This window comes from Drosophila persimilis, unplaced genomic scaffold (genome assembly GCF_003286085.1).
Source record: "Drosophila persimilis strain 14011-0111.01,24,50 unplaced genomic scaffold, DperRS2 tig00000808-arrow-arrow-pilon, whole genome shotgun sequence".
Classification (NCBI taxonomy): Eukaryota; Metazoa; Arthropoda; class Insecta; order Diptera; family Drosophilidae; genus Drosophila; species Drosophila persimilis.
In genome coordinates, this window is record NW_020825357.1 from 32,626 (window position 1) to 59,346 (window position 26,721).

At 48.2% G+C, this 26,721-nt stretch overlaps 4 protein-coding genes across 5 annotated transcripts; 1 reads left to right on the forward strand and 3 right to left on the reverse strand.

Annotated features, from left to right (window-relative positions):
• The first annotated feature begins 6,189 nt into the window (after positions 1-6,189).
• Positions 6,190-10,314, forward strand: LOC6598925 (uncharacterized protein DDB_G0292186). The gene is made up of 3 exons (XM_026993203.1): positions 6,190-6,226; positions 8,116-8,345; positions 10,221-10,314. The coding sequence occupies exons 1-3, from the start codon at positions 6,218-6,220 to the stop codon at positions 10,234-10,236; spliced, it is 255 nt and encodes an 84-aa protein (XP_026849004.1). The 5' UTR covers positions 6,190-6,217; the 3' UTR covers positions 10,237-10,314.
• Positions 10,315-10,664: 350 nt separating this feature from the next.
• Positions 10,665-11,832, reverse strand: LOC6598928. Its single transcript, XM_026993160.1, has 3 exons — positions 11,576-11,832; positions 10,778-11,015; positions 10,665-10,721 (listed from the first exon to the last, which is right to left on the reverse strand). Exons 1-3 carry the CDS (start codon positions 11,830-11,832, stop codon positions 10,665-10,667), a joined length of 552 nt encoding a protein of 183 aa, XP_026848961.1.
• A 205-nt stretch (positions 11,833-12,037) lies between these two features.
• LOC113566651 lies at positions 12,038-12,849 on the reverse strand. The gene is made up of 3 exons (XM_026993201.1): positions 12,459-12,849; positions 12,302-12,373; positions 12,038-12,210 (listed from the first exon to the last, which is right to left on the reverse strand). Exons 1-2 carry the CDS (start codon positions 12,819-12,821, stop codon positions 12,326-12,328), a joined length of 411 nt encoding a protein of 136 aa, XP_026849002.1. The 5' UTR covers positions 12,822-12,849; the 3' UTR covers positions 12,038-12,210; positions 12,302-12,325.
• A 1,113-nt stretch (positions 12,850-13,962) lies between these two features.
• LOC113566650 lies at positions 13,963-26,561 on the reverse strand. 2 transcript variants are annotated; one of them, XM_026993200.1, is made up of 3 exons: positions 26,372-26,561; positions 14,225-14,612; positions 13,963-14,154 (listed from the first exon to the last, which is right to left on the reverse strand). In XM_026993200.1, the coding sequence occupies exons 1-3, from the start codon at positions 26,407-26,409 to the stop codon at positions 14,056-14,058; spliced, it is 525 nt and encodes a 174-aa protein (XP_026849001.1). In that variant the 5' UTR covers positions 26,410-26,561; the 3' UTR covers positions 13,963-14,055. The 2 variants fall into 2 exon arrangements, with proteins under 2 accessions (XP_026849001.1, XP_026849000.1); XM_026993199.1 differs by having other exon boundaries at positions 14,210-14,612; positions 26,372-26,559.
• Positions 26,562-26,721: the final 160 nt, after the last annotated feature.

Genomic DNA, 26,721 nt, shown 5'->3' on the forward strand with positions numbered 1-26,721 from the left:
GGCGCTGCTGCTGCTGCTGCTGCTGCTGCTGTGGTGGCTGCTGCTGCTGAAAGTGGTGCAGGGAGGAGGGACTGGCCGAGTGGCGACGCGACAGGTGCTGGCTGGGCACCGCCCGTGTGATGATGATCTGTGGTGACCCCGACAGGGCCACGGCGGTTGCCTCCGTTTGTGTCTGTCGGGCGACACTGGCAGCACCGCTCGATGCCACTTGCTGGGTGTAAATGTGCTTGATGGCACCCACCGTTGTGCTGGTGGCCCGCTGCTGGACGTACTCCACCCGGGGCGTGAGAATCACCTTCTGTGTGCCACCCGGCGTGGTCAGGCCCGTTGGCTGGCGTGGCGGCACTGTCTGCACCTGGACGTGGGTGTATCTCTGGGGCATGGCGGCAGCATTGCTGTTGCTGCTGCTGCTTTTGCTGTTGCTGTTGCTGCCGCTGCTGCTGCTCGGCTCCCGTTCGATCTCCTCCAGGTGGAGCATCTCAAAGTCGATCGGTTCGGTTTTGATCAGTTTGGGGGTACCCGAACCCGAGCCCGAAGCCGATTCCGATCCCAGGGCGCCTGCTCCGACAGCTCCAGCTCCTGCTGCTGCGGATGCTGCGGCGGCTGCAGCAGCTGCTGCCTGTGCCGCCTCCATGCACTTGAGTTTCTTCAACATTGGGGGGAAGGGAAAAATCGCACAAAAATATCGATATATATCGAATATCGATTAATATACTGGTGTGTGTGTGTGGGTGAGGATTTTTTTTGTTTTTGTTTTTGTGGATTTGATCCTGAATCACTTTTTGCCTCAATGATGCTTCTTCTTCGTTTTTTTTTCTTGCTTCTTATCCGTTATCCTTTATCCTCTATTCCTCCTTCTTCTTTAGTTTTAAAAATCAGTCTCTTCTTCTTTACGCTTTTGTGGTTGTTGTTGTTCTTGTTGTTGTTGTTGTTGTATTTTTCTTGGTTTTTTTTTTTGGATTATCAAAAAGTTTGTTTTGTAGTTGTGTTTTGTTTGTCAGCCTTCAAAGTTGCAAAAAAAAAATATGAAATTCCCCTTTTTGTTTTTCTCTATTTCGGTATTCTATTGTATCCTAGATTTGTTGTCCTTAGTCCTTACGTTATCGTTATCCTTAGCGTTGTCCCTATATACCTGCCACACAGTTCCTTCCAGATATCCTTACTGTATATATATATATATATCTCTTTCTCTTTCACTTTCTCTCAAAATATATGTATATATTTCTCTGTTTTTTTTTTTTTGTGTGTGTGTTGAGGCTTCTTCCGTTGAGGATGAGATGAGTTTTCCGACTGAGTTTTTGGATGTGATCGCTCTCTCTTTCTCTCTCGCTGTCTTTCTTTCGGCTCTGAGAGTGTTTTCCGAGTCTGAGTTCGGTTTTTGTTGTTAGGTGCTAATAATACTTGATGGTTTACACAGGACCTGACCTTTCCACAGCAGCTTCTGAGTATGTTTTTTTAAAGTATCTAAGGAATGGAAATAATAAAAGATACACATTGGTTATCATAGATATTTGCGGCTAGGCATCCTAGGAGGGTTCTATCTGGAGGGTTGAAGGAATTAGGCAATGATATTTTACAGAATTTTGGAATATTCGAAAAGCAATATAGGATCTCTATTAGCAAAGCCCTACAGGATCTATCACTTGGTTATATTTTATTTTCTACTTACATTTAGTTATAAATAGAGATGTGTGTATGTATGCACAATGCTCGCTTGATTGTTGGCTTGATTGATGGATTGTTTGATTGAAAATCGTTGATTAATATGTACTATAAGAATATATATATATATATATATGTATATATGATGACCGCCTATTGGATGTATAGTTAAGATCTTTCGATTTGTTTGTCGTTTAAATTGATTATATTGTTGTTTTTGTTTTTGTTTTTCTTTTGCTGCTTATAATATTTGTAATATTTTATACACGATTCACAAGATTTTTGTTGTTGTTTTTTGTTAAATACATATTATTTTTTTTTCAGTAATTTTTTCCAAAAATATATATATATATATGTATGTATATATGTATGTGTGTATGTTTAGTTATAGTAGATATATTTAAAGATTCCTTAAGATTTTGCACATGAAACACAACGCCTTGTTGCAGATCCGTTTTTATTTTTTATTTTAATATTATTTTTGTTGTTGTTGTTGTTGTTGTTGTAAACCTGAGCAGTAAATATTCAATTCAATTCATTTGTTGTACGATTTTAGGAGTACGAAGTAGGAGTATTTCTGTCAGTTTTTAAACACATCTAAAAATATATATTTATGTATTTTTTTGTTGAGTTTTGGGGGAGCTTTGTTTTGGTATATTTTTGCGGTATATTTCGACGGCTTTTCAGGCTTATGTTTTTTTTCTTTCTTTATTTGTATTTGTTGGAAATGTTCACTTGATTTGATTACAATTTGATTGGTGTTTTGTTGTTGTTTTTTTTGTTGCTTTGGGTTTTGGGCTTTACACCTTTGCCGTTTGTCTCTGCTGTTGACATTTGACCTTTGTGCTGTTTGAGTGATTGGGGAATTTGTTTATCAGGAATAGCTTGTTGAAACACATTGCGACTGCGACGCAGATACAGATACAGATGCCTCTTGCCTGCCTGCTTGCTTGCTTGCCCCCGAAGGAGAGAGAGGTTCTTTCACAGCTGTTTCGGGTGCGGGTCCGGGTCCGCGTACGGGCTTCAGACTTCAGATTCGGACTCGCATTCTGATTCTGATTCGTTTTCCGCCTCTACATTCCCATATATACAGTATACAGAACTATTGACTGACTGAACAGATGGGTGGGTGGTAGCTGTGGAGCTGTGGAGCAACAGCTGGGTGCCTGGGCTTGCGACGAGTAGTCCTCTGGTGGAGCCGAGCTCCACGGTGCTGCAGCGTGTGTGGTGGTGGTTCAAGAGCAAGGCGTCGCTCGTCGGGGACATGGACAAGGACACCCCAGCAGGGCCAAAGCCCAGAGCCAAGCAGCTGTTCGGACGAGGCTCTGACGCTGCACAAGGACAAGGACACACACACGGGCGGCCACGATTCGAGGCGATGCGATGCGATACGAAACGATACACGGGGCACGGGCACGGGACACGGGGCACGGAGCACGGGCACGGGCACGGGGCACGGTCACGGCTCAATGTTAGACGACACACTCTTTGCCCTTGACAATGGGCTTTGCTTTGGGCCTTATATAAGGTCGCCCATATAATTATTGCACATTTCAATAAATATTCGAAAAAAAATCCAAAAAAAAAAGAACAAATTGCTCTCACTCTGTCTCTCACTTTCGCTCACTGCGTGCGCGTGTGTGTGTGTGTGTGTGTGTGTGTCTGTGTGTGTGGGTGTATATGTCTATCCCTTTCGGGTTTTTGGGGGATTTGCTTGTTGGCCAATTCGTTTTTTGCGCGCTGCTGATGAAAGCCTCGCAACCGTTGCGTTTGCCGTATTTCTTTTGAATGAATCGGCAAAAGCAAAAGCTCCAACAGGCCAGAACAGAACCAGAAACAGAAACAGTAACAGAACTCTGTGCGAGAGGGACGGCGTGAGAGAGAGAGCGGTTCTGCTGAGAGCAAAAGCTGCACAATGAAAGTGAAAACCGTACGAAAGCTGAGCAGAGAGAGAGCCCAGAGAGAGAGTGAGAGAGAGAGCTACAGCGAGAGGGAGCATATTCCTGCAAAGGTGGGCACGTCAGAGAGCAAACAGAGCGAGAGAGCGAGAGACAGAGAGAGAGAGAGAGAGGGAGAGGAAAGAATACAACAAGCAAAACATAAATAAACAAAAATAAATACGAATGAAAAGCCAAAAGACGACGCACACAAACTTTTTCGTGTGGGGTTCAACAATTTGTGGACTGGGGCAGCTCTTTGTGGGTAGGGCATGGGCATAGCCCCCACCACCCCCCCAACCCCACCACCATTGGAGTTCCGGGGGTTGTTGCCACCGGGGGTTGCTCGGGGATCTTCAGTTTGGAGTTTGGGTTCTGTCAGCCCTCGACTACGACTTCCGTGCGTATGAGTAATGTGCGTGCGGACGGGGAAGGATTTCCATGGGAGTGTGGGCTGGATTTTCGGTTTGGGCAGAGCCGCCACGCATTGAGGTAGGTTCGGCCCTGAACAGATGAATGGGATGGAGGGGGGCAGCAGGCCAGAGCGGAAGTTGTCTGCTGTGTCGGTGTGTGTTTGGAGTGGAGGCTTCCTGGAGGCACAAAAATCCATTTTGGGTGAATTTCATGAACTTTCACTCATTGCCCGCGATTAACCGGGACTCCCCGGCCTCCCCAAGTGCCGTTAAATGCATCATCATTCCTTCCGGAGACCGACCGACCCCGTTCATAGACCTCCCTCGGGCGCTGGCATTGGGCGGGCCGAAGCTTCCGCAAACGTCAGACGGCGAGCGAGAGAGACCTCCAAAAAAAACAAAACACTAAAACAAACGTAAGTGCAAAATACCCCGTTATAGGCGATATGTGAAATGAGCAAATGATGACATTCATTGAGAGATTGCCGGATTGAGAGAGTGGGCATTCGCTCGTGTGTGCATGGCAACATATTCAATAGCGAACTAATCAACAAACAAAATGCAACCTCACCGCGGCGCTGCGCTGCGCTGCACAGAGCTGCAGCCATGTGGAAATGCAAACAGACACACACACACACACACAGACACTCACTGCCAATGTATTGACCTTAACATTGCGAAAAAGAACTTGAAATAGAAACAGAAACAGAACGACAGAGAGGTAGCCGACAGCCGCCGCACACAGACAGAAAGAGATAGAGAGAGAGAGAGAGAGAGAGAGAGAGAGCCGGAGAAGCGAGAGCAAGTGGCGGCGCGTGTATTTGTCAAGTTCACCAATACCAAGGCAAGGCCTAGGCGGCGCTCGCTTTAACAGAGCGTCCACAGAGCGTTTACAGTGCCCACTGTTAAAGCTCTGTTGGGACAATGTTAAAAGTGGAGTTGCTGGTGGGCGAATCTGTGGAGTTGCAGCGCAGACAGGGCGGTAGGGGGGGGGAGGCGGCCGACGGACCGATTCTAATGAGGGTTGCAACTCCAGACGGAGTTTTCGAACGGGGGAATGAGTCAGACAGCTGGGGTATGGGTCGCCCATGAAGGCTTAATGAGCCGAAAGGATGAGTGCTCTGTCCTTCCCGGATCGAACCGATTTTTCTAGTGCTTCGAGGTCTGGAGTGGTTCCGCTTTTCCACCCACTTATTGAGGCTTTTGCTGGCGTTGTGATTCCGAGAGTGAAAGGTCAGGTGGGTCAGCAGGTGGACAGACATCGGATGCTGTAGAGCTTGTATTTCTGGAATTCTGAAAGTCGCTTCGCATAATTTACACACTTCAAATGAAATATTTTTCAACTTGTTTCAACTCAATCCTCTTTGATTTGGGTTCTTTCTAATATTTCCGATATTTTCACTTTAAATTCACGTTTTTAAATTGTTTTTAGTATAATTTGAATGTTTTTTGTTTTTGTTTATTTGCCAAAACCAAACACTTTTTGTTCCTAGATTTTCATATTATTATTCTAGGTTTTTTTTTAAAACACTTTCCATCGATTAATTCATATTTATCGCAAGTTTTCATATTTTTTAATGAATTCATAATTTTTATTTAATTCGAATTTTCTTTAGAATTTGCACACAAAGCTCCCACAAAACCAAAAAAAAAAAAAAACGAAAACAAAAACAAAAAACTTGCCACACATACAAAGGGCCTGCACTTGATCGCGTTACGCATCCGTCAGATACTGCCACTGATACTGGCTAGTGGCTAGTGGCTGGTGGAAAAAGCGGAGAGATGCTCGGGACATGCACCTGGCACCGACCGATATGCAATTGAAATTGTTGCAACAAATGAAAGTTGGCTGGTTGCTGGACAAGAACAAAATACGGTCGGGTTGGTAAGACGAGTGCGCAGCCGAGCAGTCGGTAGCCGAAAGAGGCCGGGAGAACGAGCCGGGAGAGCCGGGAGAACCGGGAGAACCGAGCACTGTTAACCGTGCGAGAGAGAGAACACAGCGTACGACATGACGCCGTTAACGAGACTGTGGCCGAATCGCGGCAGAAATTTTGCAAAAGTGAAAAATTCTACTTTCAATATGAAAACGAACAGCGACGCAACGCCAACTGCGACGGCGACGGCGATGGCAGCGGCGGCGACTGCAGCGGCGGGAGTTGTGCATTGAAGAATGGCTGGCAGAAGCGGCAGCCCACTGTGGGTATGGGTAAGGTAGGTCGTGGTATGGGAATGCCAGAGTGAGAGAGACAGAGAGCGGGCGAGCGAAGGCGAGAGAGCAGGCGAGCTTCAGTGAGAGCGCAGACAGAAGAGAATGCAGAAAACAAAGCAAAGCATAGCCCAGAGAAGTCAATGTACAATGGGCGTGTGTTGGGGGTGGGTGCGGGTGCCCTGAACATGAACATGACCGTGGTCGTGGTCGTGGACGTGGACGTGGACGTCGGAAGCAGATTTCCTCTGTCGCAGCGGCAGCGGCAGCAGCAGCACCAGTTTGCCCCTTTTCGAGGGCTTTTGTCGTACTTCTCTTTTGGGGTTGCAAAGTTTTGTGGCATTCCGGGAGTTGTCGCCGCATAGAAGTTAAAAATAATTGCAAAATGTGCCCGAAGTGGGTGGATTGTTTCGCTGCTTCTCTGTTTCTCTGTCTGTCTGGAGTTGCAACCCCTCGAGCGTTGAAATGAAAGGAAACTTTGCTAAGAAGTTGGAAAAAAAAGGGGGAACGAGACGGAGAAGGAGGAGGAGGAGATGGTTTCCTAGACACTCCGCTGGCTTACATTTTGTTTGGTTAGGTCGGGCAGAGATACGAGTACATATTTCCTTTACAATTATTTCTCCGCCTGACTGGGTGGGTGGGAGACCGACCGACAGACCTTAAGGCCTTAAGCTTCGATTCCTGCCCGTCTGGGGGTTGGAATCAAACGGTGTTTGGCTTCCCTTGGGGTAAGTTTTTAATGGAATGAAGTGCGACGCGTAACCTTGATTCTGCTCGACCGACCTGATCATGGGCAAAACCAATGCCAAATCCAGGGATCCAGGGATCCAGGGTATATGCTCAAGCTTTTAGAACGGTCCTTCCTAACGATCCCAACGATCCCTAGTCGCAGTTCTGGCTTGTCCAGGAAAATGCTAGCCAGGAGTTCCTATCCGAGGGCAAGGGCGAGGCTGTTTCATTGAGTTAATGGCAAATGGCAATGGGGGTACGCGTCTGCGGCACTGCTTTTAGCGGGACTTTGGCCAAATATCATGGTCAATGACAGCGCCATGAAATTTGCAACATGCAGCACGTGGAAGGGGCAGCCAGACATCACCCTCAAACAGCACAGACGGGAGTAGACCCCACTCGCAGCCAGTTCTCAGTTTCTGCAGCCACAGCGAGAGAGAGAGAGAGAGAGAGAGAGAGCAGCGGTGAATGCAAGGCGCATGGTTCGAAGCTGCAACGTTGCACATGCCACGCTATGTGGGCAGAGAGTCCTTCGCTGCAGCTGCAGGCCCTGCACGAAGGTTAACAGTTTTCAGGGGCACTACGACGATGGGAGGAAGGCCACGCCACGCCATGCCACGCCACGCCATGCCACGCCAGTCAGGCCCTCCTGCTCAACGCTACCAAGGGCAAGGACACGCAGGCATGCGCATTTCCGCATCGCATCGCCTCGCCTCGCCTCGAACAAGAAGCGTTGCATGCAGCCAGGCGCCTGCTGCTGCAGTCGGCTCCTGGCTCGGGCTCGGGTCCTTGGCTCGGGTCCTCCCATTGCCAAGGTCCTGCTGGGGCGCTGCCTCAGCCGGCTGCCGGGTTGATTGGATGATGATGCAGCAGCAGCCCCACCACCACCATCACCAGCATCACCGCCAAACTCCTGCAAATGACATTGAGTGCGTGGCAGGGGGGAGGAGGGGATCCATTCCCAGACAGACAGAGATAGAGACAGAGACAGAGACGGAGGCAGACAGCGATAGATAGAGAGACAGAGGCATTAATTTCAGGGCTGTCGTCGTCAGTCTGGACCACGACCGAACCCTTCTCTGTTCAGTCCCCCAGTGGCCTCTCCTCTTGGTTTTTGTTTTGCATTTCCTTGACAATTGTTTAACCAAATTTTCTCTCTTTCCAGGGCAAGGATATGTGGCACACACGTGTCACTCATACTACAGCCATTGAAATTCGACATTGCCACTGTGATGATGGTCATTCAAAGGTCAAACGCCAAGACCTTGCCCAGCCTCAGCCCCAGTCTCAGCACCAGTCCCAGTCCCAGTCTCAGCCCCAGTCTCAGCCCCAGTCGCAGACTCTGATGCAGAAACAGATTGAGGGAATCAATTGGATCCGGCCTCAAACGAGAACGTATGTAGAGCTCTAAAATGTTCATTAGTATTTAGTATATTTAGCATATTCAGTATTTTTAGTATTTTAAGCATTTTCAGTATATGCAGTATGTATTTTCATCACTTTTTTTTAGTATTTTCAGTATATTCAGTATGTGCAGTATTTTTAGTATTTTAAGTATATACTGTATTTTCAGTATATTCATATATATTATATATATTATATTTTATATGTTCAGTATCTTTGGCATATACAGTATTTTTAGTACATTCTATATTTTTTGTCTGTGCAGTATTTTCATATTCATCATCATATTCTGTATGTGTAGTCTGTTTTAGTATTTTCAGTATTTTTTAGTATTTTCAGTATTTTTAGTATATACTGTATTTTCAGTAAATTCAGTTTTTTTGTATGTGTGGTATTTTTAGTTTTTTTTTAGTATGTTCTGTATTTTAAGTATACTGAAAATACTTAGTAGTATTAGTATTCACAGTATGTTCGGTATTTTCATCAATTAGTTGTCCCAAAATAAACGCTGTCTGCGTTCAAAAGTCATAAATAGATTGGCAAATGTCCCTGCCAATTAGCAGGGATCCAGCAGGACTAGACTAATGTGCAATAAAATTCCCGTAAACAGCGAAGACATTTACATACCCGCCTCCCACCTCCCCCCACAAACCGCGAAACCACAAAGTGGGTGCGACATCGCGCTCCCATGTTCAATGGCGTTTCGATTTCGGGGCAATTGGGGCTGGCCCCGTTCCCTGGCTGGCCAAGCGGTGCTAAGGCATCCCGCGGTGCTCTATCCAGACCAGGCCAAAGGCAGAGAAAGAGAGCCAGAGCCCCCAAAGCCAATTATTGGGTCAATGTGCGTGCAGTGAACTGATTCGGGCCGAGCCGGGCCGGGCCCAAAAGTAGCCAAAAGTATGCTATAAGTCAGTCGCCTCCCGTCTCGAGAGTTCATTGACAACTAATTTCCATCGGTAGGGGATCGGTCGGGTTCGAAGATAGGTAGGGTAGGGATGGGATAGGGATAAAGACGAGCACTTTGTTTTATTTACGGCTGAGGAGCCGCCCACGGTCGATGACTCACTCGCCCGCACTGGATTCGGGAGGCAGAAAGTTCATCCACTTGTCCCCGCCCGAACCTGCACAATATTTGGAATGAATCCTCCTCGCTGCTGCTACTGCTGCTGCTGCTGCTGCTGCTGCTTATCCTGCTTTATTATTCCGTCCTGCAGCCGTTGAAGGTGAATCATCTCTCCCCCCGACTCCCATTCCCACTCCCACTGCCACGATGAGTAAGCCAGGGCAGGAATTTTGGTGGCGCCGCCGTGTGTCCATTGCACCTGTCCTCGTGGGATGTGGGCTGGTTTGTAGGGACTATAGGTTCAACCGCAAGTTCAAAGTTCGTGTGGGATTTGGGTTCTGTGCAAAGCATTAGTCATATTTTTGGGGGGAGGAGGAGGAGGGTCGATGGCGTCGCTGGCTAAATTGTCACCTTTGCTGCTGTGACTCCTGGGGGGACTTGTTGAAATATTTCCCCCGTCTAGGGTCAGACAGAATCGGTAGCCAGACATGGGGATTAGAGCGGAGACCAGTCGAAGCACACGTGCCTCGAAAATAAGATGCCCATTGCATTGCTCTGGCCAGGTGTTTCAAGAGCCAAACGATAGGGGCTTTTGTTCATTCCGGCTATAATAGTTGTCCGATTGCAATCGAAGGGGAAATACATACAAATCTGCACAGGATTTTCAGGGGTCACCCAGCACTCGCTTAACACGGGGGCTACCTCCCTGGAAAACCTCTTCTTAAGCGAGACATGGCCAAGGCCTGGTTAGCATATGCGAATCCTTCTTGAAGTTTTTCTATCGTTCAACCATTTATTCACAGAAATCTCAAGCAATAATTCAACAGACCCTCGATCTTCAAGCAACTCCCGGACCCTATCATAGCTTTCATTTAAATGAGCAAAATCTAATATATCACGGAATCTACATTGTGGCACTTTTGTTCAAACTGTACCACAGCATCTTTAGATCTGTTCACCTAGTGGAACACTTTTGGTTCTTGCATCTGACAGCTCAAATGTGCGATTCCCCGGCATCTAGACGCCACCGTGCGTACTGGTGCATACAAGAAAGCTCTCAGGCATCAATCGACAAGGCTTTCAGCGTGTTAAAAGGCGGAAAAGCAAGCAAATTTGTTACTCGTTTATGACCGAGTTCGTGTTAAGCGAGGGCTTGTTGTATGTGTAATTGGAGTGTGTTTTGGGCATCATTTTCAGAAGAAAAAAAAAATAAAAGATAACTTTGTCAAATGAAACGTTTATTCGCATTATTCCAATTCAACAAGATGGATGTCAATTATTCCAGGACTCGAACTCTGGCCGACCTGAAAAGTAAGCATTTCTATGGATCATATGACGGCCATAAGTGGTTTTGCCTCACCAATCGCTTGATCCACCTCATCTGTGGACGGTCGAACAGCCACAATTTGAACGGTTTCTCCGGTCTGAAGCCATTTTCGCGCAGAATGTCTACCATCGCAAACACGTACGCCCTGTAGATGGTCACGTCTCCCAGTGGATCACGAAACTTTCGGAGTTTTTTACAGGCACGCAAAACCGCGAAAAAACCATCCCCATCGAAGGCCGACGGACGGCCGTATACGTCCAGATATTCAAAGCTATTGGAGTGCTTCAAAATAGTTTGGCAAACCAAGTTCTTGATGTGGCATTCACATGACGTGAGTGTGAATGATTTGAGCTTAGGGCAGACTGGAATTTCGGTTGAGAGATGGCACCAGTTCATGCAGGCCACGGCATTAAAGAGGCTTCAGCTACGGCTTCGGCCTCCATATATATGATGCGCAACGTCAAGTACCGAAGTTTCTTCAGGTGATATATTGATAGGAAAACCGCTCAAATGGGACCTTAATGTCAAGTCTTCCAAGTGAACCAACCTCCGTATCTCATAGACTGAAAAGGTGGATCATTGAAGAGATTGCAAAAAGGATCCTCACCTGCATCCCCTATATAATGAACGAAAACCAGTTTTCTTAACTGTGGAAACTCTGTCAGGCCCTGCAGGATGGTAAAGGGGATATTTTTGTCATCCATGTCTATAACCATCGATCTTATCGTGTTGTTACCTTTGAGTAGCAGAATCAAGGACTTTACGTGTTGCCAATTTCTTGAATCGACACAGAAATCAATGGATTCCAAGTGAGGACAGTGTTTTGCCAACTCATCGCTACCCTTGTGATAGTCCAATTCCCGTACAGTCGATCCGCAGGTCTTCAAAATAGGCGCATAGGTGTCGGGTGTCCACCAGTAATCAAGGGAAAGTTTTCTGCAATCATCGCGACTTTGGTAGGCGAATTCTTCGGCCAGTATCTCATGGGCGTACGCCAATTGACATTCCTGCCTCGGATAATCGAGTTGTTTGAATATCAGGTCAAGAACCTCGAACGGCAGGTCCGTGATAGTCCGCTGTGTTTCCATCGTTCCCCTTACCGAGCGACGCGACGCCACGACTCTCAAAACGTTATGCAGTCCGTTCCAAAGCTCTCATTGTTGCTCTCTCTCTCTCTGTCTCTCTTTCAGTGCCTATCTTTTTCTTTGGGGCAAAGCTTTTCCGGTTTATTGCATCAGTTTTTCAGCTGAGAAGATCTTTATGTTGCAAGGAAAAATAAAGATGGTGAAATGATTTTGCGAGCAGGGTATTTTATTTGGAATAAACAGAAGACATGTGCATGTGCATATGCTTGGGTGTTTCGGCAGCAGGTCTGTAATGCTTCGTTCTTTTCCCATGCGTTCCTCTGAGCGGCGAGCCTACTCTCTCTGACGAGAAGCAACTGCATGTACGAGTATGGGCATGGGCTGTAACACAAGAAAGTATTTTGGTTTGGGAAAGAACAAAAAAACACATTTAATTTGTTGTTTTATTTATACAAAATACAAAATTACTTGCCATATTTAATTCTGATAATTATTGTCACCACTCCTGAACAGAGATTAAATTCCGATTGCTATTTGACCGAAGCTACACAAAACGAGAGAAAGAGAGTGTAAGAGAGAGAGAGGTAGAGAGTGAAATTTGTGGCATTTTGCTTCAAAAAATAACTCACCCATTGAGCGATCCAAAAAACCTTCGCATTGCAGTAGAGTATTAATCGTAGCGGCCTATCCGGTGTGACGCCATTGTCCTTCAGAATGTCCATCATGGTGGCCACCACTTCCCTGGTGAACTTGATCTTTTGTGCCTGAATGCGAATCAAACGGAGTCTCTTGCAGCTGCGGAGAATTTCGAGAAAACCGCCGCTATCGCATAGCGAGGGACGACAGTTAATCTCGATATCCTCCAAGGTGCCTCCCTGCTTCACGATGAACCTCCAGAGCACGTCCTCGATACTCGATATACAGTAGAAAATTTTCAGCGATTTGATCTTCGGGCAAAGCGGCAACTCCATTGAAATCTGACAATAATCCATTTGGAGGTATTCCACGTTGGGACATGGGATTGGCATCCCCAGTAGAGCATCCCCATCGCCACCCCCGTCCCCGTCCCCATCCCCAGACTCTACTAAATTATAATGAAACACCTTCAAGAAACGCAGTTTCTTTAGATTAGCAGTAATTTCGAATAGTTTGATAGGTATATCGTGGCCAAGACTTCCAGACTGCAGTGCCAAATCCTCCACTGTGTTGTATTTCTGTATAGAGTGGACTGAAAGACGGAGAAATGGAAGGACTCAAGGCAAAGGCCATGTTTATTATAGCGGACTGGAGGACACTCACCATCCACATACGACAACTTGCAGAATCTAGCCTTTCGGAGCTGTGGAAAATCGGGATACTCATGAAGTATCTCTGAGATACGACTGTCATTCACATACAAATCGATTTCTTTTATTGTTGCACTGGCGTTTGTAACCAACGACCTGATGCCCTTGCAGCTGATATTATTCACACACAAAGTCACTTTCTCCAGGTGGGGGCAGTGGCGCTCCACCAACTTGACCAGGCGTTCACTCCAATTGTGACCGGTGGCAAAACGGAACTCGCGCACATGCGTGCCGCACAGGGACAGCAGAAAGGGCCACCAATCCCCCTGAAAATATGTATAGGTGTCCACCTGCCGGAAATGGTCGCGACTGTGGAAGGCGAAGGCCTCGCCCAGATACTCATCCGCCTTGGCCAGACTGATTCTATCGCTCAGGCTGTTGAGTTTTTTGTAAACCAGATCAAGAACCTCGTACGGAAGGTCCAAAATGTTCCGTTGGGCCACTGTGGCCGCCATCGAAATGTTTCGCCCAGACCCAGACCCAGACGCAGGCCAAAGCCAACGCCGCGCCGCCGAGAGAGCGAAAATGGAACTGAAACACAGATAAACGCAAGCCTCGTAAGTGCAGTGCAGAGAGAAACAGTGAGAAGCCGCGTGGAGAGGTCTCTCTCTCCCTCTCTCTCTCTCTCTCTCTCGCTTTTTCTTTCTCTCTGAGCGGCTCACTGACGCTGGCACTGGAACAGCGGGTGTGCGGGTGCCGGTGCGGGTGCCAGCACGCACTGCATGTATTTTTGCAGATAAGTTTCTGTGAAAAACAATTGTATTTGTATTTGTATATTTGACTAGTCGAATAACTGGATCACTGGATCGAAAATAACTGTGTGCGTAAGAAGAATTACTGTATTTCCGTGAAAGCACTGCGATGGCTCTCGGGCACCGGCCTATGCGCAACAGATTGCTTTTGCGCGGTCGCCTCGCTCATAAATTGTAAATACCAATGATGGAACGATGAAGTGTGGAACACCTAGAGCTCGGCGTATCTGTAATCGAGATCTATTAATTATGGATTCAACGTCCTGGGAATCTGTAAATTACAAAAGTGTAGATTACCACCCGCTTCGATGCCGGATTCCTACTGCGCATCCTTTCTTCCAGCCTGTACTTTGGTCGATCAAGAATTACCGGTTTAAAGGGAATGCCAGCCCTAGAAGCCACAAGATCAAAATAGTTCTTAAAATTACGCATTGCCGATCGTCGGACTTCGAGGAAGCCATCGCCATCGAACGTATTGGGATCCAAGGATTTGAGGATTCTAGGGCAGGGAGGCATCTTTTCCATCCGAGCGCCTCTGAGGAGGGCCATGACAGCGAAGGAGCTTCCCCGTTTAGCATTATGCGCATTTCGCGCACTGTCCGATAGCGAAGTTTCTTCAGAAGATCCAATTTGCATGGCTTGTAGACTGAGGCCTCGAACTCGATCAGTTTCTGTATATGAGGCACTGAAAAAGGGTAGGAACGCTATCTATTAGTTATCCAAACTACATATCGGAGAGAGCCCACCGATTAATTAACGTTCTCTGTTTTGTGAGCCCTTCCAAAGCCCCGATAAAGTTATCCGTACACCTTAGGTACACAATTGCATCACTTAAGGGAGTTCTACTTGTCACAGGCTTGTCCAATTTGAGAATTCCAGTCCTATCATTCGCCCCGATCCCAAAACACTCTACAATAGTCGACCCACAGTTCTGCAAGATGAAAGTGGCTTGGAAGCCGTCGGCATCTATCGCTAGCGTGGTGGGCAAATACTGTGCCCAGAACCTCATGCGCTTGCCCCCAGTTCTATTGATCCTTCTCTCTACCAAGTGCTTTGAATATCAGGTCAAGAACCTCGAACGGTAAGTTCGTAATATTCCGTTGCGTTTCCATTATTCCCTGCGCTATAGCGCCCGAGAGCACGAGCCGCGCCGAACCGATGGAGAGACCAGAGTCGGCCCGAACCTGCAGCCGAGGCCCCGTCCAGAGAGTAAGCTATGGAGAGAGATAGCAGTGGGGTGAGAGCAGGGTTCGATGGCTCGTCTTTCCATGGATCGTGGAATAATTCCAGTGGAGTATTCCTATGATCGTAATGGAAAGAAATCCAGTGGCATTGGGATGACATTGGGAGTGTATGGCGCTCCAAGCTGTTTCCAGTAACCCTTTGAGTTGTTTCCACCCTAGTGCCCGAATCGCCTTGCCTTGCCCCATCTGCGGCTTGGCATCGTCTATGGCTGCGTTTTATGGCCACTTATTTGGCCAAAACATCAAGCACTGGCGACGACGCCAGCAAACTGTGCAAAATGATATAGATTACAGCTATTATGCCGCCACGCAACGAGTGTGTGTGTTGCAACCCCCCTGTGGCCAACAGCACACCCATTGGCCATTCCACATTCCCTGGTTTCTCCCATTCCCACAAATAACAAACAAACAAACAAGCAAGCGGCGATGTCAGGTCCCAGACAGTTGTCCTCCCTCTCCAGCCCAAAACTTTCGCTAATTTGTAATCGTTGCTGCTGCAGCAATTGCACTTGGCTGGGAGGGAGAGAGAGGGAGGGATTGAGAGAGGGGAGATGGGAGGAGACACAGACTATTGGGCTGACACTTTTGATGCCTGTTGCGTGATAAGAGCGGAACGTGCCCCGGGGACAGATGAGCCCAGCCGATGACGCAATGCAGTGCAACATGGAGGTCAATAAACCAAGGAGAATGTTGCGCGAATGCCTCGGACTCGTCTCGACTCGACTCGAAAAAAGGGTTGAGCTTTGACAGGGGGACAACACTGGCACTGGCACTGGCACTGGCACTCGCCCTTGGATACGGGTCCTTTGTTGAGGGAGTGCACACAGCAGACACATAAAGGACACCAGCTTAGGGGATACAACAGCATTCGAAATGTACGTGTACATACTCGTCATACGGCAAGGGCATTACCCCGAGCGACAAAGGTTAATAGAGGTTTAGCCAATAATTGGATGGCTAATACGATAATGTTTTCGATCTGGACGGTGGGGCTTAGTAGTTCTTGCTGTTAAGACTTGAAATCAGTTGAAAGACCCATCGCAGGCCAGGGGGTAGCGTGGACAGACACAGCACCTGTTCCGAGGTGCCAGTTGTCCTGAGGCCGTTCCCCCCTTTGATTACAGAAGGGAGTCTCTGGTGCTGTCCCTGTCCCCGACATGTCTGTGTCGTGGCCAGCAGGTTGTGCAGGATAATTTGTCATTTCGTGGAGAGTGCAACCCCACCTCGCCCCAGGAAGGGTTGCAACTGTGACTCACCTCACCTAGTTCCCACCTGAAGCGGCAGCAGGGGAGATGGTTGCACAATGGCCTGGCGGGCTGGGCACAAGTGTCTCTTTTGCCAATTGCAACTTTCTCCATTTCTCTAGCACTATTACACTCGCTCTCTCTCTCTCTCTCTGGCACCTAGAACTTTCCCTGGAACGAAACCCGTTCAGCCAGTCTCAGTTCTTCGGTAATCCATCTAAGCAAACATTGCACATTGCTCGGTTGGAGTTGGAGCTGGGGGAGGGGAGAGGGGAGTGGAGAGTGGAGAGTGGGGCCTGGGTATTGCAACTAGTTTTTCCACGGGGGAAAATGCCTGGGCAATGGCAATGACCTAACCAGGCTTAGCCTTGAATCTTCTGGAGTCTCTCAGCCGTGGGGAAAACTGCAAGTGGAAAACCAGTTGGTGGCAGAAGCAGTCAAATAAGTGGTTTTTCCCATTTGCTCCCTTCTGGCCATGCCCTTGGTCAAGTCTTGGGCGATTGATGGAAGACAATCGTTTCGGGGAATGTACTTACTTACAATTTGCTGGAAATGCATGCAGCTCTATGCTGGAGCTTATTGTCTAGTCCTGTTGACGCCAAAGGAGTCCTGCGGCCACCCACACCCACACCCACACCCCCACTCCAGTGGGGTGCCTGATAAGACACTTTTACTTTAGTGAGAAGTGGAATTTTCTAGTTTTCACTTGTCACACAGAGAGACGATGGTGGCGGGTCTCTGGGCGGGGCACTTTCTAATACCCCAAGCAGTTGTGGCAGCGGCAGGAGGAGTCTCTGCAAATAAGCAAAGTGGAGTCCTGGCTTCCCCGCCCCTCCCCCTCCCTACGTTGCTTTGGCGAAAAGCGCTTGGAGTGGAGTGTGGGTAGGTCAACCACCAGACATTGAACCCAGCACACACAACAGAACACACACACACACGCAGCCAGGGCATAAGTACACACACACACACACACAGAACTTCCGCTGAGAGCTGGCTGCCTAGCCAGGAGGGTAGAGAAGGAGGAGGAGGAGGAGGAGCAACGTCGTGCGGAAAATGTTGCATGCAGCAGACGAAACGAACGAGCGAAACGACAGCACACGAAAAGCGTGCGACGGCGACAAGCAGCACGTGAATCGAGGCAGCAAACAGCAAAAGAGAGACGAAAACAGATGCTGGACAAGGAGGGGAGCAGAAGAGGAACGAGAAGGAGCAGAAGCAGCAGCATAAGCAGGGAAAGGAGTAAGCAGAGGCAGTGCAATGTCTGCTCTGTCGAGTGAGGGGGTGGGGGGGAGGGGGGTAATGGAAGAATGTGAAGAGCGAAGAGCGAAGAGCGAAGACCGTAGAGAGAGCAGTAGAGAAGTAGAGAAACGAGTGTGAGCCGTTGCCCAGCGTCGAAACGTCGTCGTCGTTGCCGTCGTCATCGCATTTCCCATTGTGCGCTAGTTTAGTGGGTTGAGTGACACAGACACAGTTTGTGGCCTGGCCAGAGGGGCTGGGGTGTGCGGGGTGCGGGGTGCGGGGAGTGCGGGGTGCAGCAAAGCGAACGAACAAGTTTGCAAATTCTCTGTTTAGAGAGCGCGTCCGGAGTGGAGGGCGGAGGTGTGAAGGACAGAAGGGGAGAGAGATGTTTGCAAATGTGGAGTTGCTTGGGGAGCCCTTTGGGCGGAGGGGGGGGATGGGGTGGTCTGATGGCGACGTAGCGATTTTGTAATCGCTGTTCAAGTGACGCAGAGCGTTGCCAGATGGCTGGAATGCAAGGGATCTGCAAAAAACACTAGAAGGTCAAGGCCCAGAGTCGCTTAGAAGGTGAGATATAGCTATAAAGATAAAGGAACAACAATCATCGTCACTCGTACTCGTTCCATACGTATTCGTTACTCTTTAATCGTTCATCTCTCGCTATTATCTAAAAGCACTAGAAGGTCAAGGTACAGAGACGCTTAGAAGGTGAGATATACGAGTATGGGATATACTTTGGGAGATGTTCGTTCTATTGACAAAAGATATAGAGCTACAGAGGAACAGCAGTCACCGTCACTCGTTCTCGGTCCAACCGTACTCATTACTCGTTACTCCATCGTCTCTCGCTATTATAGAAGGTCAAGGTACAGAGTCGCTTAGAAGGTGAGATATATGAGTATGTATGTACTTTGAGAGATGTTCGTTCTATTGACATATATTGAGCTATAGATATATCGTCACTCGTTCTCGTTCTCATACCAAAAGTATTCTTTACTCGTTGCTCGTTACTCATTTATCTCTCGCTGTTACCTAAAAACAGCAATCATCCTCACTCGTTCTCGTTCCATACGTATTCGTTACTCTTTACTCGTTCATCTCTCGCTATTACCTAAAAACACTAGAAGATCAAGGTACAGAGTCGCTTAGAAGGTGAGATATACGAGTATGGGATATACTTTGGGAGATGTTCGTTCTATTGACATAGATTGAGCTATAGATATATCGTCACTCGTTCTCGTATCATATGTATTCTTTGCTCGTTGCTCGTTACTCATTTATCTCTCGCTGTTACCTAAAAACGGCAATCATCCTCACTCGTTCTCGTTCCATACGTATTCGTTACTCTTTACTCGTTCATCTCTCGCTATTACCTAAAAACTCTAGAAGATCAAGGTACAGAGTCGCTGAGAAGGTAAGATATACGAGTATAGGATATACTTTGGGAGATGTTCGTTCTATTGACATAGATTGAGCTATAGATATATCGTCACTCGTTCTCGTACCATAAGTATTCCTTACTCGTTGCTCGTTACTCGTTTATTTCTTGAAATTACCTAATAACTAGAGAATCTAATAGTTTTTCGCTTGAAATTAATTTCAAATGTCCAAAAATGGACACACGGAACAATGACAGATGAAGATGGGTACGATTTCTACTAAACATCAAGTCGGTCTACTGGTAGGTCTACATAAGTACATGGCAGGCCATTAAGCTCTAAGGTTTTACCTACTAAAGCAAGCCCTTGGACTAGAAACATATATTCCCATGAGAAAACGTCACCTAGAAAACCACTTGAGATGGAAGGCAAAGAGGAGAGCGGAACGGTCATGAACTAGGAAAATTATCCTCAAAAAACGAGTACCTTTATAGAAGCCGAATAGTATATAAGGAGGTAGTACTCATAGAACTCCCTAGCCGACTACTTAGTGGGCGGTCGTCCAGCTATACAACAGAGATCGAGGAAGCCTCTAATCGCCCTACAACCGGTCATCGTATTGAGAAACTCCGGAACTGCTCTGGACGGCACTTGTGGAGGTCTGAAAGGTCTGAAATTGACAGGTAGGCCCCACCCTGTCTGATCCCAGAAGTTCTTGGATGGCCCGTAGAATACCCAGAATTGAAAGGAAATACGAGTGAACGTTCCATCCAACCATCTGGCCACTCTGCAGCACTCTGCATTCCCTTGCTCTTTGCTTTATACAAAATTTGATGAAAAGACACCACAGGGCTGGGCAGGCGAAAACGGCGAAAGGCAAACAAAACGAAATGCAAAAAAAAAGAAAACAACAACAAAAGAGAAGGAAAACCAAGAGAAAGAAAATCTCCCCAACGACGAGTGCAGTCGAGAGGTCTCCCCAGCCCCAGCCCCAGCTCCAGCCCCAGCCCCAGCTCCGGCTCCGGCTCAAGCTCCCTCTTGCCAGCTACTATTCATGGTCGGAGTTATGTTGGATGTGGAGTATACCACTAGGATGGATGCCATGCCTCATGCAGAAGCATGAACACGCACACACACACACACACACACACACAGACAGGGAAATGTGTCTGTGTCGAATGGAGTCGAAGCAGAGTCGCCTCGCCTCGCGTCGAGTCGAGTCGAGTCGCGTCGAATCGAGTCGAGAGTAGAGTAGGACAAAAGGGAGACACAATTTTGGTAGCAATGACCTTCACCGCGTTGTTCAAGTTGTGGCGTGGTTGTTGTTGCTGCGTCGCTGCCACTGCCACTGCCACTGCCACTGCCGCTGCCGGCGTTGCACATACACAAACACAGACACAGAAAAGAAACAGGAAAAGCTGTGCAAAAACAGATGCAGATAAAGAGAGAGAAAGAGCTCGGCAGAGTGGGGGCTGAATAAATGATGCATGAGGCGGCAGCCAAGAGAGTTGGGGCGGTAGGTGCCGCATGCGTCTCACCCCCCCATCTTTAGCACCCTCCTCCCACGACCCACGCCCCACGCCCAGCACGCCCCACCGCCTGCTTTCCACTGCACAAAAGATAAAAGTGCTTTTGTGGCCCTGGGACTCGACTCCTATGGCTGCCATTGAAAATGGAGTTCGGAGTGGTGCGGTGGGCGTGAGGGGAGAGCGGAGCTAGCGTAAACTTGACACTGACGCTGCCAGTTATGTTGCATGCAGCAGTGGGTGTCCCCCCAGCCAAGGGTGCGGCTCGCTTCGCTTTATGTTGCTGCCGCTGCCGCTGCCGCCGCCGCCGCTGGTTTTCTCTCCTCTGTTTCGGTTTCTGTTTTATTCTTTACTTTTTGCTGTTCCTTTTTTTTGTGGAAATTGCTCAAGTGCGACGCAGACATTGGGGGGGCGGGGGGTAGAGTTGAAGTTGTAGGGGGAGTGGGAGTGGGTTTTTTGGGCTCTGGGTTTGGGTTTGGGTTTTGGGTGGTTTAACTTTTGGTATCATTGACCTGCTCTCCGGCTCCGGCTCCAACTCCGACTCCAACTCCGACTCCGACTCCGGCGGACAAGAGCTGCTCTGCTCCATTCTCCCACTTTTGGTGCGCTGTGTGGGTGGTGCGGCGGGGGCCAGTGGCAGTTGCATGTTGGCAGGGCTGTTAGTCATGGTGGGACGCCATTTTGGAAAATGTTGTCGCCTGTTCACACAGATGTACACGCCATATGCACACACACACACACACACACGAAAGTATGTAATTTTGGATGTATGCACCACTGCTTTCCGCTGAGCTTTATATTTCCCCCACTTTACAATAGGTTAGTCTGTTATTGTTCTATGTGTACATATCCTTCTCCCCCTCTCCCTCTCTCCCCCCCTCTCTCTCTCTGTGTGTGTTTCATGTGACAAAAAGTTTTCGCTTTTCGTTGATTTTCATTTTAATTGTGGTGTCTCATGTCCCTTTTTTTGTCCTGTGTTTACATATATTAATGCTCCTTTTTTTCGTCTAGGTTTACTCATCGTTTGGCACTACTGTCAGATGGCGTATGGGTAAGTAGATCGATGGGAGAGCCCAGAGCCTGAACCCTCTGAGTACTCTTTAGAATTTCTTAAGACTGGAAGATCGCATTTGATCTGCTATGGGGCTTTGATCCTTATGGATTGGTTAACTATATATAGAGTCGGAAGTACAAAGAAAAACAAAATTATAGAACTTATATAGACCTTCGACTGCACTTAAAGATATACCTATGTCTAGCCATTCTTCTCCTTCTAGATTCCCCATGAATTATTGTCTTCCTCGACTGAAAATTTGTTTAAGCCTAAGACCAAGCAGAATTCCATTAGGCTCTCGTTGTTCTGGGAACTGTGAGCCATTTGCAATTGAAACTTGTTCGGCCCCCAATTGAGTGCCAATTTCAGATGTCCATTAAGGTGCGTGTGTCGAGTGTAAACCCTTGGACCAACAGCCAGAGCCCATGCACTCTCACCTTGCCCCGAACACACACACACACGGACAAGCACAGGGACACGCACTCGGGGCCAATGGAGCACTCAATGGACTAGGCCAATTAAAAGGCTCGGCCCAGTGCATCATCAACGGAAGCGAAGCCCCTTGATGGGATGGTAGATCCAATGGATGTCATGGATGTCATGGATGCCATGGGCCCTAGTCCGAGAGCATGTCCTGGCATAAAATGCGACGAGTTGTCAATGCAGGAGGCACATCATCAGCAAATAGTGTGCTTCTTGTGGGCCCAGGCACAGTGGAACAGCGATTTTAGGACTAAATTTGTCCAAAGTAATGCAAGATTCCTCCCCAGTCCCCACTGTAGAGCTGCCCCCCACACCCCACACCCCCAGTGCAGCCCTCTCTAACAGACGAAGATGGATGCGAGACCAGTTCAAGACCAGAGCCAAGTTGGGTGGTGGTGGTGGCGGTGGGGGCCAGGGGCGGCACGTAGGTGCTGCTGGTAGCCTTTGCTGCAAGAAGCAGGGCCACTGCGAATGCCAGGGCCAATGCCAGAAGTGGCGCAGTGTCAGTGTCAATGCCAGCAGAGCTGCGGCAGAGCCGGCTCCAAGGCGAAACTGGGTGAGAGTGTGGGCGGGGAGGGGGCAGAGAGAGAGAGAGAGAGAGCCAGAGAGCGAGCCAGAGACCCGGAGAGCCGTGTGGAATGCAGCAGCAATGGCAATCCCAACGATTATAGCATCAGCGAACGACTCGAGAGGCCATTAGCCTATGCCTATTGATGGGTGGGTGGGGGCAGTGTGGAGAGGAGGGGCAGACTCTCGCTCCCTCTCCCTCTCCCTCGCTCTTACGCAGTACCGGGTCTTACTTATGCTCTGCCCAATGCTCCTCTCTCTCTCTCCCTCTCCCTCTCCCTCCCTTTCCGCTTTCGTCTAGTGCCGACGCCTGCGCTGAGCGAGCTTCGAGTGGAGTGCCCTTGTTGTTGCAGTTGCAATGACCGCGAAGTTCCCGAAGAGAGCACCCTAACCCAGAGAGGGCTCTAGCGGAATTGGTGGCAGTTCGAGGCAGGAAGGGTCAAGCAAATCTACTGCACTGAAGGGATCCCAGCTTTAGCTCTAATGGTGATCGTTCATAGAAAGGAGAGAGCATCCACAAGTCCATCTGTTCCAAGGGAAACAAGTTCTCTCTCTCCTTCAAATGTCTGGACTACCTTCGAACACATGTCGTTGATGGGGCTGGCAGATTACCCCACAGTGGGTACAAATCGTGGGTATCGCACGTATCGCTGGTATCGGGGTGAAGCCAATGCCAGGGTTACGCCAATTAGTTCGATGTGAAAGTTTTCCCTGCCTTCCGGTGGGATTGATTGATTGATGACTCTGCAGCGGGATCGAGGGACGCGGCCGTCCGAGGGGCGTTGCTCAAAAAGTTACCCACAAATTATGCGATAGTTTCCACAGGGAGACCTGAAACGTGTTTGGCTCTGTGCGTTGGGCATTAGCTCACCTGACGCTGGCCGTCAGCCGGGAGCCAAAGGGGGGGAAGGGCATGGATTGGGCAACCGCAACCGCATGCAACGTTCGTCGACCTTGCAACTCGTTCTGTGAATTATTTGCATTTATGGTAGCTTTTCCTCAACTCGGGGGCAAGGGGCTGGGACTGGCGGCGTTGTGTGGGAAGGCGCAGGTCCCTGTGAGCCCCGATAGCATCGACGCGGCCATTGCCTGGTCATTGAACCAAGCCAAGCCAAGCCAAGCCAAGCCAAGCCGGGCCGGGCCGGGCCGGACAGTCCTCTCTTCTATATTTATAATTTCCATTTTCCGGAACCTTCCATTTTGCAAAACGAAAAACGGGGGAAACAGGAAAACTCCAGGGCACACAAAATACACGTCCTGGTGCCATAAGTCGCAGTTGATTTCCCTTTCTACCAGTGTCTGGCAGGGTCTCAGGGCTGCTGCTGCTCTTGGGGGTACAGTGTCGCTCCATCGACAGACATTTCGCTGGCTGTCTGGCCCACACTCCAGCTTCTCCTCCTCCTCCTCCACCTCCTCCTCCTGCTGCTGCTCCAGTACCCCAAAGTTTCGGCAAAAAGGAAATGCTTCGCCCTGTTGGCTGGAACAGGGAAGTGCTTGTGTGGAACCACACTACAGTGTGTCCCCAGTATGGAGAACGGTCACAGGACATTCACCAGAGAACCCATCCCATTTTATTGCATACTTTCAAACGCCATCCCGGATTAATGTAGCATGTAATCCCATGTAGAATGTAGAATTTCTGTAGAATTGTCCAAATGTTGCGGCAACTTTTCGAAGAGCGAGCGCTACTGTGCTGGCGAGATGTTGCAGAGATTTTGAAAGATGATACCAAAATAATCATCTTAAATTTACGAAAACACATGATTTTTTATGTATTTTGAACACTTGAAGTCTTTAGATTCAAATGAGTCACTCGATCTATGGATTTTGTTGTCAAATGCCGATTCTCGGTCTATTCGCTTGAGGTTTAGGAAGGAGGAGAAGAATCCCCAGAGGATCGGCGATAACTTCCCGACTGAATCTAGGCACAAGTCCGTTTTCTATAAATCTCTGATAGAAAGATACATACATAGTTATTTACTGTGAGATGGTAGATAGATGCTTGTGGGTTCTGGGAAGACTGCTCATAATTAGGGCCATATTTATGTGTGATTGCCCTTCTGAAACATATCTCAAAGATCAGCGATATTGAAGGGAATCTCTTCTTCTCTCAAATCGAACTATTAGCTGATAATCCTATCTAATCGTACGAGTATCCCAGGCAAGCCCAGGACCATCTATAATCCAATCCGGCCAAATTAGCACAACATAAAATCCGTTTATCGAATCGGAATCTGATTTATTATCCTGTTTGCTGGAAACAGAACCAGAAGTTGCACTCCACACACAGAGAGTGTGCCATCCTTGCCCCAGACCGCGACCCTTCTGTGTGGTGGGGCGCCACTTTGGCGGGGAGAGAGCGAGACAACAAGAAAAACCGAAAAAGCATTTCGTCGTTTTTAGCAGGCAGGCAGGCAGGCAGAAAGGCAGGCACGAACAGATCAATGACCTGCATTTCACAGCCTGAGACACAATTCAATCGATAAAAGTGAAGAGTTGGGGCACCAGCACACAGCAGACACTGCACACAGGCACACAGGCACAAGCGCACACACACACAGATGCACACACACACAGCCGCACACAGAGGTAAAAACAACATGGCGAACGTAAAATATATGCAAGCTTCCTGCAGGAAAAGCCAAAATGGCAGACAGCATGCGGCGAACGTGACGCAGTGCAGACACCGACGAGGAGAAGGAAGGCAGCCAAAGGTTGGAGTCGGTGTTGGAGTTGGGGCTGCCAGCCAGCCAAGGGATGCAGCAGCAGAAGGTGGAGGGGGAGTCAGGGAAGGAGTCGTGGAAGGAGTCGGCGTCGGAGCAGCAGTCGTGGAACTTTCTAAAAATTTGTAGACCAGCGCTGGCACAGCCAAAAAGGGGAAGTGGAGCGAGAGTGAAGCTCGTCGCACATTTTATTCGATTCAATCAAATCAAGGAAGCCAGAGGCCGAAGGCTGATTAAAAATTCAACAGAATGCAAACGGGGTGGGGGGGTGGCGGGGCAAGTGCATTAACAGTGATGGCCACAAAACCAGAGACAGTCCAACAGACAGGGAGTGGGAGAGAGGAGTAAATAGAGACATTGGAATCCGACTATCCGAAGATGGATCTATTAAAACGGGACCTAGGCAGCAGGACTGTTCAGAGATGTTTCCTTGAGACCCAGTAGTGTGTGTTTTTATACCCAACAACACCCCCAAAATGAAAGCAGCGACTCAATCCATAGACTGTTGTCTGAGCCACTACCCACGACCCCACCACCGCCATTGACCGGAGCCCTCGGCCAAGATGTAGACAAAGGTAATGCATAAAACTTTTGTCAACTTCCACGAGGGGTCCTGGTTCTGGGTCTGGTTCTGTGTCTGGGTCTGGGGAACTAGAGCTGAAACTGAACTGTCTGTCTGAGCAGTTTTGGGGGTTGCTCTCGCTGCTGTTTGGGGGTAATGGAAATGGGGGAAAATTAATGGCATTTTCTAGCCAGAGAGCCATTTGATTTGGTCTATGATTTCCCTTTGGCCGGGTCTGCCAAACAAAAAGGAAAAAGCACACACAGAAGTCACTGAATTTTTAATTATTGCCAAGGAAAAAGAGGAATCCTCCAAGGGCAAAACAAAAAGAGTGAACAAAAGGCGGAGTTAAAGGCTAAAAATTCCCCAAATTATTAGAGTCTTTCCATGGAAGACCGGAAAACCACTCAAATGCAAACTTACCTTCTGGATCTCTGGACAACATCAATTTGAAATCTCATAGCCGTAGAAAATGGACATAAATATCACAATCCCGAGGCAAATCAAGTACAGGATCAGGAAGATGAAACCAATGAAACAGCACGCCGACACTATCCACAGCATTATTACTATTACTATTATCTAAAGAGAAAAATACAAAACACAAATGTATTTTCCTGGGGAATACTTTTGACACGCACTCGATCCCGACACGAGTACACTTTGAATGGAAATGTTTCCGTAGAACGACAAATTTCGATTGACATTTGCTCGTATGATTTGTGTCCCCCTGCCTACAAAAACGAAACGACTATTCCTACACATTCCTTTCT